Source organism: Rhinoraja longicauda, chromosome 22 (assembly GCF_053455715.1).
Source record: "Rhinoraja longicauda isolate Sanriku21f chromosome 22, sRhiLon1.1, whole genome shotgun sequence".
Lineage (NCBI taxonomy): Eukaryota > Metazoa > Chordata > Chondrichthyes > Rajiformes > Arhynchobatidae > Rhinoraja > Rhinoraja longicauda.
This window is the reverse complement of record NC_135974.1, coordinates 850,506-863,485: the sequence shown is the minus strand read 5'-3', so window position 1 is coordinate 863,485 and position 12,980 is coordinate 850,506. Positions and strand designations below refer to the sequence as shown.

The window sequence follows — 12,980 nt, the reverse complement described above, 5'->3', positions numbered from 1 at the left end:
AGATGGAGGGAGGGTGCTTGAAGGAGCATCTTTAAATGAGAGAATGGGAGGGTAAAGACTACAAAGGGTTTGAAAACAATCCTAGATGTTGTTTAACCAGAAGCCAGTGTTGGTCAGCAGACACAAGGATAACTGGAGAATAAGGTCTCGTTCAAGTGCAGAGTCCTCAGTGACTAGTGGGGTACCGCAAGACTCGGTGCTGGGACCGAAGCTATTTACAATGTACACTAATGATTTAGATGAAGGAATTAAAAGTAACATTAGCAAATTTTCAGATGACACAAAGCTGGGTGGCAGTGTGAACTGTGAAGAGGATGTTATGAGGATGCAGAGTGACTTGGACAGGTTGGGTGAGTGGGCAGATGCAGTATAATGTGGATAAATGTGAGGTTATCCACTTTGGAGGCAAGAACAGGAAGGCAGATTATTAACTGAATGGTGTCAGGTTAGGAAAAGGAGGTACAACGAGACCTAGGTGTCCTAGTACATCAGTCACTGAAAGTAAGCATACAGGTACAACAGGCAGTGAAGAAAGCTAATGGCATGTTGGCCTTCATAAAGAGAGGAATTGAGTATAGGAGCAAAGAGGTCCTTCTGCAGTTGAACAGGGCCCTGGTGAGACGACACTTGGAGTATTGGGTGCAGTCTTGGTCTCCTAATTTGAGGAAGAACATTCTTGCTATTGAGGGAGTGCAGCGTAGGTTCACGAGGTTAATTCCCGGGATGGCGGGACTGTCGTATGATGAAAGAATGAAGCGACTGGAATTTAGAAGGATGAGAGGGGATCTATTGAAACCTATACAATTATTAAGGGATTGGACATGCTAGATGCAGGAAACATGTTCCTGATGTTGAGGGAGTCCAGAACCAGGGGCCACAGTTTAAGAACAAGGGGTAGGCCATTTAGAACTGAGATGAGGAAAAACATTTTCAGTCAGAGTTGTGAATCTGTGGAATTCTCTGCCTCAGAAGGCAGTGGAGGCCGATTCACGATTCAAAAGAGAGTTAGATAGAGTTCTTCAGGCTAACAGAATCAAGGGGTATGGGGAGAAGGCAGGAACGGGGTACTGATTGTGGATGATCAGCCATGATCACATTGAATGGCGGTGCTGGCTCGAAGGGCCGAATGACCTAATCCTGCACCTATATATCTATCTATGTAGCTCTGGTTTATGGAGAGAACGAGGAAGGCTTGCGAGGTAGTGAAGTCTGTGTCAAATTTCATGGGACAAAACCAGGCTATGTGGACAAACAGCTCAATGCTTGGCTGTATTAAAACATTGAACTGTTAACTGATGTTTTTCCACCTACTTAATTCAAATAATGTGAAAAATCATAATTATGGTCTGTACTTACTATTAAGCTCTCTCATCTCGAGTAATACCCCCTCTCCTTCAGTAACATCTCCCCCTTCAAACTCCCTGGGCTTCTATGAACCCATTTCCCTCTCCAAAGTCTTGCAACATTTAGTGGTCTCCAAATCCCCAGACACATTTTTGGTCATGCCACAGTTCCAACTGTGAAGGACATCCAATATAAGTAAGCCTTCATCTGTCCATATTGACTTGTCTGAAAGCTGTGACAGCTGATCATAGCATCCTTTGCCATCCCAATCGCAATATGACAGGTGACATGCCTTCAGCTGCAGTGGCTCCAAGTCCTGGAATTCACACCCAAAACGTCCACGCCTCCTTCCCTGTCCATTTCTTTTAAACTTACAACTTTGACCACCAAGCTTTGGATCTCTTGCCCTCTACCCATATCCTTACGTATCTTAGCATCATTGCAACTTGAGATAGTTGTTTGGATGTTGAACTCGGAATGCTGTCGACACACATTTACTTACCCCACACTCCAGTTTTACATTGGAGTACTTCAGCGCAAATTCTTTAATTCTATTCACATAGATAGTGTTATAGAATTTAATGAGGTCACCCCGTTCCTCCTCCACAGCATCTAGACTCCTGGACAAGCTGGTTGCAGTCACCGCAGAGATGCTCGTCTCAACGGGATGCTGACTGTTGCTTGTTACACTGGGATCACAGTCGGACACTGAAAGTGGCACAAAAGGATTGTTATTCTTGGATTTTAAAATCGGCTCCTTGAAATAACTGATCATTCCACAATGAAATATATTTGACTATTCTACCACAATCAATGAAAGTCAGGGAATTAAAAGCTTTTCACCCTCCATACTCTCAGGAAGGTAAAGTGCTTTATATTTTTCTCTCAACTTTAACCATAGAAAAGTGCACCTAGGGAAATTTTAGTCTAAAAACAAAGTGCTGGAGAAACTCAGTAGGACAGGCAACTGAAATGGGGTCCCAAACGAAAATGTCATCTGTCGATTCCCCCCACAGATGCTGCCTGACCTGTTGAGTACTTCCAGAACTTTGTTTTGTGCCGAAGATTCCATTGTCTGCAGTTTCTTGTGTCTCTAGCGAAATGTTAGTTCATTTTACCAGCCACATGTTAGTTCATGTTCGCAGGAAATATTTGCATTGGAAATGCTCAGGAAGGAAGAAAATATATCAATTAAAATGCCAAACATTGAAAAGGTAACCCATGCCTTAAACTGCGTCATGCAGCACAAGAGGAAAGGTACAAGGATATTGAAAGTCTGAGACTGCAGCCACATAACGCACCCTGGCAATCCATGCTTCCATCTTCTCCCGCATTCTCACTAACATCAGCACTCCTGTATCCTTTTCCTTCCAGCAAAACACTTCTGTACACCTAAACAAAATCAATCACAAACAGCTCAAAACACTGCAAATTAACCAACCAGTAAGACTATATATTTTTTGTTAATAACAATTAAGAGTGAACTAGGGATAAATATAAAAAGTAGGATCAGTAATGTAGCAAATGACAGCGGACTGTTAACACTCTGGATGCAAGGGTACCTCTGGCTAGTGAAGTATTTCACTGTATCTCTGTACACGTGACAACTTAGAGTAATAAGCATGGGTAGAGAAATGGCAAAATAAATGTCATCGTGAAAAATGGCAAAATAAATGTCATCGTGAAAAATGCGAGCTATTACATTTTGGGAATACTATAAGGCTAAGACACACACTAAATAATAGGATGTGCCTTCATTACTCAGGGCATTGAACACAAGAGGGGGGTTATGGTATCACTGTATACACATTAGTTACAAGAAGGCTAGAGTACTGCTTACAGTTCTGGCCACCACACTGACAGAAAGGATGAGATTGCACTGGAGAGGGAGCAGGGGAGATTCACCAGGATGTTGCCCAGAATGGAACGTTTCAGCGACAAGGAACTCTGGAGAATCTGGGGCTGTTTTTCTTGGAGTGGAGAGGTTGAGGGAGAACTCAATGGATGTATACAAAGTTATGAGGGGCATGGATAGGTACAATAAAACCTTTCCTCGTGGAAGTCATAGGTTTATGGGTGAGAACATTTAGATGGGATTTGAGAAACCTTTTGCTTTCAACCAGAAATGTGTAACTCTCAGACCGAGACTCAGTGGAGATGAGGGTTGCCAACTTCCTCACTCCCAAATACGGGACAAATGATGACATCACCGTCCCGCGACCCCTCACCCGACCAGTGGCCACGTGCTCCCTCTCCACCAATGGCCGCCGTGGGGCGCGAAGCTGTGACGTCACCCTTTGTCCCTTATTTGGGAGTGAGGAAGTTGGCAGCCCTATTAATACGGGACAAGGGCAGTCCCGTACGGGACAAACTAATTTAGCCCAATATACGGGATGTCCCGGCTAATACGGGACAGTTGGCAGCCCTAGTGGAGATGGGTTTTCTCATCGTAACCTTTAGATGAGTGCTTGAATACCATGGCACAGAAGGCCGGGGGTCTGGTGCAGAGAAGATACATTAGTGTTGATGGGCACTTAATGGTCAGGATGAGCTGAAGAGACTGTTTCTATGCTGTATGAATCTACGACCATCTACATAAATGATGCAAACTCACGTGGCTGCTGGCTTGAGGCTGGCTTCTGTAACACTTCATGATATCTGTGAATGACCTGTCTTCTTTAGTAATCTGTAGAGACAGTGTTTATATTACTGAAGCATCAACCAAACACCTGAAGCACAGATTAGAGGATCTTTAAACAAAAATTGCAATGTTCATTTAGTTTTAGCGTTACAGATACAGCTTGGCAACAGCCCTTCGGCCCACCAAGACCTGATCGAACCGGGGTCTCTGGCTCTGAGGCAGCAACTCTACCGGTGCAACACTGTGCTGCTCTCCAAAATCTCGCAGTCTAATTCTTCCCCCTCCCTCCACCACACTTTATTTCCTGCTCTTATAATTGCACATTCTTTGTCACAACTTCTCAAGACTCATCTACAAGCCTCATCTGTTGTAAAATTTCCCATGGAATTCCGCTTCAGCCAGAGCTTGTTGTTTAAAAGTACCCCAAATTAATCCGTTGAATATGCACTCAAATTCCAGATGTTTGAATCTTATGAATTGGAATTATGAAGTGTTGAGTCAGCAAGGCTACTACACAGATGAAACCAAAGACTTAAAATCTTCTCAGTTTGCAACTGAACTGTCAGGAGCTCAGGGCTTCCACGGGTAATGGCTGGACTTTGTTTAACACTACTGTACTTCCAATACGTTTCAAGTCATTTTCAAAAACATCCAGCAAATACCTTTGTGGAACAGCTCACTAAATGGTCTATTTTCTGGACAGTGTGGGCCCAGGCTGTGAAACTTAGTTTGAATGAATTCAATAGGTAGTCCCTCCTCTTCTATATTAGTTTATTTTTGTATTGTCTGGAGCACATGTACCATGCCAGAGGTTGAGATGGGGATTTTCATTCCAATTTCACACAGTGTGCCCACTCCAAGTGACAGGTGTCACATCACTGAGCAGCATATTCCATACACCAATGTGGTTAGTCAGGAGTGTTGGGCAAGTTTGTATTTTTAAAGTAAAATGCAGGGCCAAAAGACTTGCATTGGTATCACAATAGAACAGCTCTAACTAGGTTTTCAGGCATGTTTCTTCTTTTATCAGTTAGACCAAAACAAAATCAAGCCCCACCTATAAACTACTCCCATCTCCCAAATTATGAGTAATTCTGATCTGCCCGTGATTTGACAAGAGCCTAGCTGCAATGAAAGGAATTTAAAAACCAACATCACAAGACATAGACAATAGGTGCAGGAGGCCATTTGGCCCTTTGAGCCAGCACCGCCATTCATTGTGATCATCCACAATCAGTAACCCGCGCCTGCCTTCTCCTCATATCCCTTGATTCCACTAGCCCCCAGAGCTCCATCTAACCCTCTTTTAAATTCATCTAGTGACAACTAGGGATAGGCACTAGCTAAGTGAAGGAAGTTAAAAAAGCCATTGAAGGGGTGGGATGATATGATACACACTCCTAACCCTTGTGGTTCACAAGCAGAGATGGGAAGGGCATGATAAATGTTTGCCACTGTCCACACTCCACTGTGGCTGCCTGGCTTTCCAAAGCAGATGGCTAGACAGGGTTAAACCTAAAATAAAGAAAACAATCTAAAAACATGGAAATAATAAAATATTTACATGAAGGATACACCTTTTGAGAGCAGACAGCAAATGTTTCTATATTAAAATGTAAATCTGATTGTTAGAAATGAACGAATGCGTGTGGGATTTAAAAATCATTGGGTATCGCTGAGGATTGAATCCCATACCAGCATCTCTCTACACGAGTGTAACAAGCTTTGCTATTTCCCCCTTGCCAACATGAAACCAGTGAATAATTGCAGTATGAAGCAACGCGATAAGATCATTGCCGAGTAGAACAGTAGTGTTGTTGACAATTCAGGTACAACGGTCATGAACTGGACCCCAGTTACTTCAAAGAACAGACACACCTGGAGGACAACCAATGCAGATTCATCATTGCCCTGCTGAAAACCTGCAGCAGCTGTAAAAGTGTTACACATTCCTCCCACAACCCCTTTGTTACAAAGCTTCAAACATGACTAGCTTTGTAAAGGAACAGCAGAGAGTCACACAAAGTGAAAGTGCAAACATACCTTTGCCATTATGTAGACAGCACAAAGGAGAAGTTGATCGAGGTGCCTATTTGTCATCAAATCAGTGCAATGGACCAAAGAATATTCAAAGCAAGTCCATATCTTTCTCCGGAGCTCTGCGGACATATCCAGTTTTAGACACAGGTCACGCAGACGGACACTGGCCAAATGATACACCTGCAAGAAAAATATGTTCCAATATTTGTACATTAGGAAAGATGGAAGGAATTGAGTAACAAAATTCCCTCCGCCAAAGAAATGTGCCATTGAATTGAAAGACATCAAATAGGATGACTGCAAATTACGTCAGAAGGAACGTTAGCTTCACAGAATGAACAAAGTTACTAGCTACAACTTAGTGCTCTATGTGCAAGGGCACAATGGTTGAGGAGAAAAAAATGAATACGTATCCAAAGTAGTAGATGAACTGAGAGGCTTCAGAATCAAACATATTGATCTCTTCTGCCTGCACGTGATTCATATCTCTCATTCCGTGCATATCCACATGCCTATCTAAAAGCCTCAAACACCACAATCATATCTGCCTCCATCATCCACCCCTGGCATCTCATTCCAGAACTTGTCACTCTGCCCGGCACATCTCATTTCAATTTTCCCCTTTTAACCTCAAAAAGCTCTGCTTTCTAGTCTTTGACATTTTCAAGCTAGGAAAAAGGGTCTGACCGTTAACCCTACCTATGCCTCATAATTAAATACATTTCTTTCAGGTCTCCCTTCACCCTCCGGTTAAATATTTGCAGCATTTTCAGTTCTTATTCCAGATTTCGAACACCCGGCGGTTTATTTTATTTCATAATCTCTGCGATGTTTGTGGAATGAGTGATGAGGGTTTATCATTTCTATCGTTTATCAATTCAAATCACCAAGAAGATGTGGAGGGAGGAGAGGGTCGTCTACTCAACTGGCGACTGGAGCAAGAAATGCTTCTGTTTGAGTAAGCACCCGAGACAAATATTATTTGTAGCAGAAAATGGAGCAGGCTCTGGGAAATCTGAAGGAAGGGCACATGAGATAAAGTCTCCAACTCATTTAAATGTAACCAGATACTTCAAAAGAGCAATGTTGGACCACAGCATAGTGCAAGAGATGGCCATTACTGATTCGATAATGAGTGATCTTGACCCCATGCTTTTTATGGCCATAAGGTACTCAGATACTGGGGTACTCCCACACACCTGTAATCATGTTCCTTGAACCCATTTGGAACAACAACTTGTTTTTTGTAATACAGTGCCCTCCATAATGTTTGTGTCAAAGACCCATCATTTATTTATTTGCCTCTGTACTCCACAATTTAAGATTTGTTTATAGGAAAAAAATCACATGTGGTTAAAGTGCACACTGTCAGATTTTGTTAACGGGGATTTTTATACATTTTGGTTTCACCATGTAGAAATTACAGCTGTGTTTATACATAGTCCCCCCATTTCAGGGCACCATGTTTGGGACACATGGCTTCACAGGTGTTTGTAATTGCTCAGCCGTGTTTAATTGCCTCCTTAATGCAGGTATAAGAGAGCTCTCAGCACCTCGTCTTTCCTCCAGTCTTTCCATCACCTTTGGAAATTTTTATTGCTGTGCCATGTTGGCAATGTACATTGGCAATGTTGTGCCAATGAAAGTCAAAGAAGCCATTATGAGACTGAGAAACAAGAATAAAACTGTTCGACAGCCAAACCTTAGGCTTACCAAAATCAACTGTTTGGAACATCATTAAGAAGAAAGAGAGCACTGGTGAGCTTACTAATCGCAAAGGGACTGGCAGGTCAAGGAAGACCTCCACAGCTGATGACAGAAGAATTCCCTCTATAATAAAGAAAAATCCCCAAACACCTGTCCGACAGATCAGAAACACTCTTCAGGAGTGGATTTGTCAATGACCACTGTCCGCAGAAGACTTCATGAACAGAAATACAGAGGCTACACTGCAAGATGCAAACCACTGGTTAGCTGCAAAAATAGGATAGCCAGGTTACAGTTTGCCAAGAAGTAATTAAAAGAGCAACCACAGTTCTGGAAAAAAGTCTTGTGGTCAGATGAGACGAAGATTAACTTATATCAGAGTGATGGCAAGAGCAAAGTATGGAGGAGAGAAGGAACTGCCCAAGATCCAAAGCATACCACCTCATCTGTGAAACATGGTGGTGGGGGTGTTATGGCCTGGGCATGTATGGCTGCTGAAGGTACTGGCTCACTTATCTTCATTGATGATACAACTGCTAATGGTAGTAGCATAATGAATTCTGAAGTGTATAGACACATCCTATCTGCTCAAGTCCAAACAAATGCCTTAAAACTCATTGGCCAGCGGTTCATTCTACAGCAAGACAATGATCCCAAACGTTCTGCTAAAGCAACAAAGGAGTTTTTCAAAGTTAAAAAATGGTCAATTCTTGAGTGGCCAAGTCAATCATCCAATCTGAACCCAATTGAGCATGCCTTTTATATGCTGAAGAGAAAACTGAAGGGGACTAGCCCACAAAACAAACATGAGCTAAAGATGGCTGTAATACAGGCCTGGCAGAGCATCACCAGAGAAGACACCCAGCAACTGGTGTTGTCCATGAATCGCAGACTTCAAGCAGTCATTGCATGCAAAGGATATGCAACAAAACACTACACATGACTATTTTCAGTTACATGACTTTCCAATGTCCCAAACATTATAGTGCCCTGAAATGGGGGGGGGGGGACTATGTATAAACACTGCTGTCATTTCTACATGGTGAAACCAAAATGTATAAAAATGGCCTTTATTAAAATCTGACAATGTGCACTTTAACCACGTAATTTTTTTCTATTACAAATCTCAAATTGTGGAGTACAGAGGCAAATAAATAAATGATGGGTATTTGTCCGAAACATTATGGAGGGCACTGTAGTTCCTTAAAGAGTGCAGTGTTTGTACAGGAAACCCTGGGTGGGGTTGCTGCGGGGAGGCAGGGTGGGTTACAGAGACCATAAGTCAGCTGCATGGGTGAGTGTACTGTACACAGCCAGCAGGTGCTGTACTTGGAGCCTTTCACCTACTGGCATGCGTTGGAACAGGATGCTGCCACTCGCACGACCCAGGTGTGGTGCATCCTGGTACCCAGAGGGCATTAATCAGAGCATCCAGGCACAGATTCCTGCTCCCACCCCTGTGCCAGAACTGAGTAATACCAGCCCAATAATACTAACTTTTAGCTCATGGCAGTAGAGGAGTGATAACAAGTCAGTACTTTATATGTTCACCTTTCTGAAGAATAATGCCAGGGAGCCAGTTTTCTTTGGCTTAACGACTGTGAGCTGAGGCTCTTGCACTCCCTTGGGGGAAGAGTTGATCAAGGCCTGGGCAGACAGGGGCACCTGGGTTGTGTCTTCTGCAACCTGTGCTTGCTGGGAGATGCTCATCTGCACAGGGATGAAGGCGAACCCTCCAGTCTCATACGTAACTCCTGAAAAATAAACAGGCAGAAATCCCCTTTAACAACAGAGCATTAAGGCTTCAATAGCAGAGCTGGAAAACGGAGGCAAGGTAACGATCACCCACAGGAAAGGGTAGATGCACCAGGCTTGAAAGGGTAGATGCACCAGGTTTGCTCCTAACCTTTATGTTCATACATAAACTAACCTTGCACGGGGATAGTGAGCATCTGACCATTGGTGGTGGTTACAGTAGCAGTCGCCATGGTTACAACAGTCTGACCAGGAGTGAGAGTAATGTTTTCATTGGTGGTGCTTTGGGTTTGAATAATCCTCAGTCCAGGTGACTGGGTGACATTGATCTTGTTCTGTGCAATAGTCACATGAGCATCCATTGAACAATCATCCCCGAAGAGTCTCCTCTTGGCACTTCCCGCAGAGGGAGAGGTGAACCGATCGTGGACAGAGAGCGGCGATGCTGGAGGAGGAAGTTCTGGAGGAAAGTCAATCCGCAAATAATAAATAGCAACAGTCATCAAACCAAAATGTCCTTTACACAGTACGATTTGAAGCTCAAATAATAAGAGCAGCTGCTTTTTAAAAACTTGTTCAAAAGTCTTAAGATGTATATTTCTGAAGCAGCCTTTATTTCAATAACCAATAGGAAGGGACAATCAGCGTTTCTTTTATTAATGGTACATGGGCGATTTTAACAGAGAGGGTCAGATTTAAAACGCAAACACCTCTGAGGTGAAAAGGTGAAGTAAGAATAATTGTACATAATCTAATAAAATTATTTAAATAATTTGAGAAGATAAAAGTGCCATTGTTCTCATAATGGAAGAGACAGAAGAGATAAATCGGACATGGTGTTTGATGAGGCATTTGGACAGGTACCTGGCGAGGAAAGCAGAGGGGTAAGATTCGCACAGGTCTCGTGCTTGGCATGGATAAATTGGGCCATGGGACTTGCACTTTGTAATGTGGAGCATTATACTACCAGCTGAATCTGGAAGTGTTTTGGACACGATGGAAAGTAAGCAGAAAGAGTTAGGGTACAGGTTGAGCCATGGTTGTACTGAATGGCAGAGCAGTTTCCTGCTCCTCTAAGAGTCAGAGTTAGACAGCACGAAACAGGCTCTTCGGCTCTCCTTGACCATATTGATTAGGTTGGCATACTGGGCTGGTCTCATGAGCCTGGATTCGGCCCATAACCCTCTAAACCCCCCTATCCATTTATCTGTCCTAATGAGAGCATATGATTTATACGATTCAAGTAGTGTGGCTGGGGAAACAAGCTGTGATTTGGGAAATTAGGACAAGACAAAGATGTCACAATTATAGACAAGAGTGCTTTTACTTTAGCAAGATTTAAGGAGGACGGTTTTGGAAGGAGGGCGATGATGGTGAAGGAAACAACTTACCACGTTTGTTGAAACTCCCAGCAATATCTGTGCGGACTTCCTTCACCCGAGGATGCACTATAGGAGACATGGACATCAGGGGCAGGTGGGTGGGACCACTATTACCACTTTCAAAATTGGAAGGAAACGTCACCTGAAACCACAGGTCAATAATAATTAATTACAGTAAAAATGTATTCTACATTTACAATATACATCAAAACTATTTCCAAGCAGATGTGTGTCAATATGGTTTATTTAGTTTACAGATACAGCATGGAACCAGGCTCTTCAGCCCAGCGAGTCCAAACCGAGCATCCATCACCTGTTCACACACGTTTTATGTTATTTCATTTTCCCATCCACCTCCTACACATTAGGGACAATTTTGCAGAGGCCAATTAATCTACAAATCTTTGGGAAGTGGGAGGATACTGGAATGCCCAGAGGAAACCCAGGCGGTCATAGGGAGAACATGCAGACTCTGCACAGGCAGCACCCGAGGTCAGGACCGAACCCGGGTCTTTGGTGCTGTGAGGCAGCAGCTTTACCAGATGTGGCGGGCAGACAATTAAACATATGGTGAAAAACCAAAGTGCTTGCTGTTATTAACACATCTTACACCAAGCACAACTGAAAAGATGAAGAGGAGGAAAGGGAACATTTGGAATGCTGGTAGATTGTGAATGTGACAAAAAGAAGCGATCAGTGGATAGTTATGACTGTGGCAGCTTGACTGTATTCATGTATTGTCTTTTCTTTTGATTGGAGAGCACGCAAACAAAAACCTTTCGCTGTACCTTGGTACACATGAGAATAATAAACAAACCTAACAACCCGTAGAACTGCCATCATTTTGTGTCAGTGAAGCAATGGATCAGAATGTTACCAGGACCATTCATTACTTTTTAATTCTATTGATAATAGCCACAGTGGAATGAATAATATCAATGTTAACACTACAAACACTTAGCAAAAGAGACGCACACACCTCCTCACACGTGGGAACCTTATTGTCCACCCCATGCAAAGCCCTCCAGACGGCTGAATCGTGCGTCCAAGCTCGACTCTCCAAGATCTGCTCTTCGATGTTATTCAGGTGCTTTACCATGTCTCTCGATAGACCCTCCTCTGCTCGAATCAACACCTCGATAACCTAAAAGACACGAGTATCACTAATAATGGCAGGTTCCTTCTCGTAATTGTCTCATAAAAATACATATAATGGGGTTTCTCTTATTCATGCAAGGAGGCAGGAAAGTGTTTTACATGTTGAAGTGTAGTCAGCTGCTATGACACAAGAAAATGGCAAATTACGCAGATCAAGACCCTAGAAACATCAACAAAATAAGCAATAAATAATCTAATTAGTCATATTGGATGAAGATGAAATATTAGTCAATATACTGACGTCCATTTATCCCGCTATTCATCAGAATAGCAACATGGTAGCTTCATATTAACCACCCAATCAATGCTTGACCTATCCTGTACAACCCAACAACTGCAGACTGCACAACTCCGCTTAATCAATGTTCTTAGGTGTTGCACAATCATGGACCAGTTTACTTTGAATAACAATAATTTAATGTATATTTATTTGTTGTGTTGTTGAGGTTTGATTCTGCAGGTTTCATGGCACTCGAACATCTCTGCTAACTTATGACTGATACGATAAATATCTCATGTGAGAGGAACAAAATTAGTAACAAAACCAATCTAAATAACCATCCAGCTAAAGAATGATGAAATGATAAAGAATGCATTTTGTTATCTGCTTCAAGAGAAAAAATAATGGCAATAAGAGTTGAATTGGTGCTCTGAACTATTGAAAGTGCCTGGTAAAGCACTGGAGGGAAATAAGCAGAAGATTTTAACATCTTATTACAGCCTCGTCATCAGTATATCTCACACTATCTTAAAGTTTGGACTTACCTTGTAAAAGTAAAAGGGATTCAGGTTGAGGATGTCAATAATCCATGGGAAAGTGCGTTGGGAACTGTAGGAGGAGAGGACGATCTCCAGGCAGCAAGCCATCAGGGAGCAATGGAAGATATCCTGCTCCAGCAACACCTAGAGGTATTGCAATGCATCTGAATAAGTCTGCACAAAGGTAAACATGG

General features: G+C 42.7%; 1 protein-coding gene across 1 annotated transcript in view; it reads right to left on the bottom strand.

Moving 5' to 3' along the window:
- The window catches only part of rbl1 (retinoblastoma-like 1 (p107)), a 40,909-nt gene that overhangs the window by 5,240 nt on the left and 22,689 nt on the right, over positions 1–12,980 (bottom strand). Inside the window, exons 12-20 of the mRNA XM_078418578.1 lie at positions 12,793–12,930; positions 11,849–12,013; positions 10,879–11,011; positions 9,663–9,947; positions 9,284–9,486; positions 6,029–6,205; positions 3,959–4,030; positions 2,646–2,736; positions 1,847–2,052 (exon numbers count right to left, since the gene is read on the bottom strand). Of these exons, the coding sequence (XP_078274704.1) occupies positions 1,847–2,052; positions 2,646–2,736; positions 3,959–4,030; positions 6,029–6,205; positions 9,284–9,486; positions 9,663–9,947; positions 10,879–11,011; positions 11,849–12,013; positions 12,793–12,930 (1,470 nt within the window). The remainder of the gene's footprint in view (positions 1–1,846; positions 2,053–2,645; positions 2,737–3,958; positions 4,031–6,028; positions 6,206–9,283; positions 9,487–9,662; positions 9,948–10,878; positions 11,012–11,848; positions 12,014–12,792; positions 12,931–12,980) is intronic.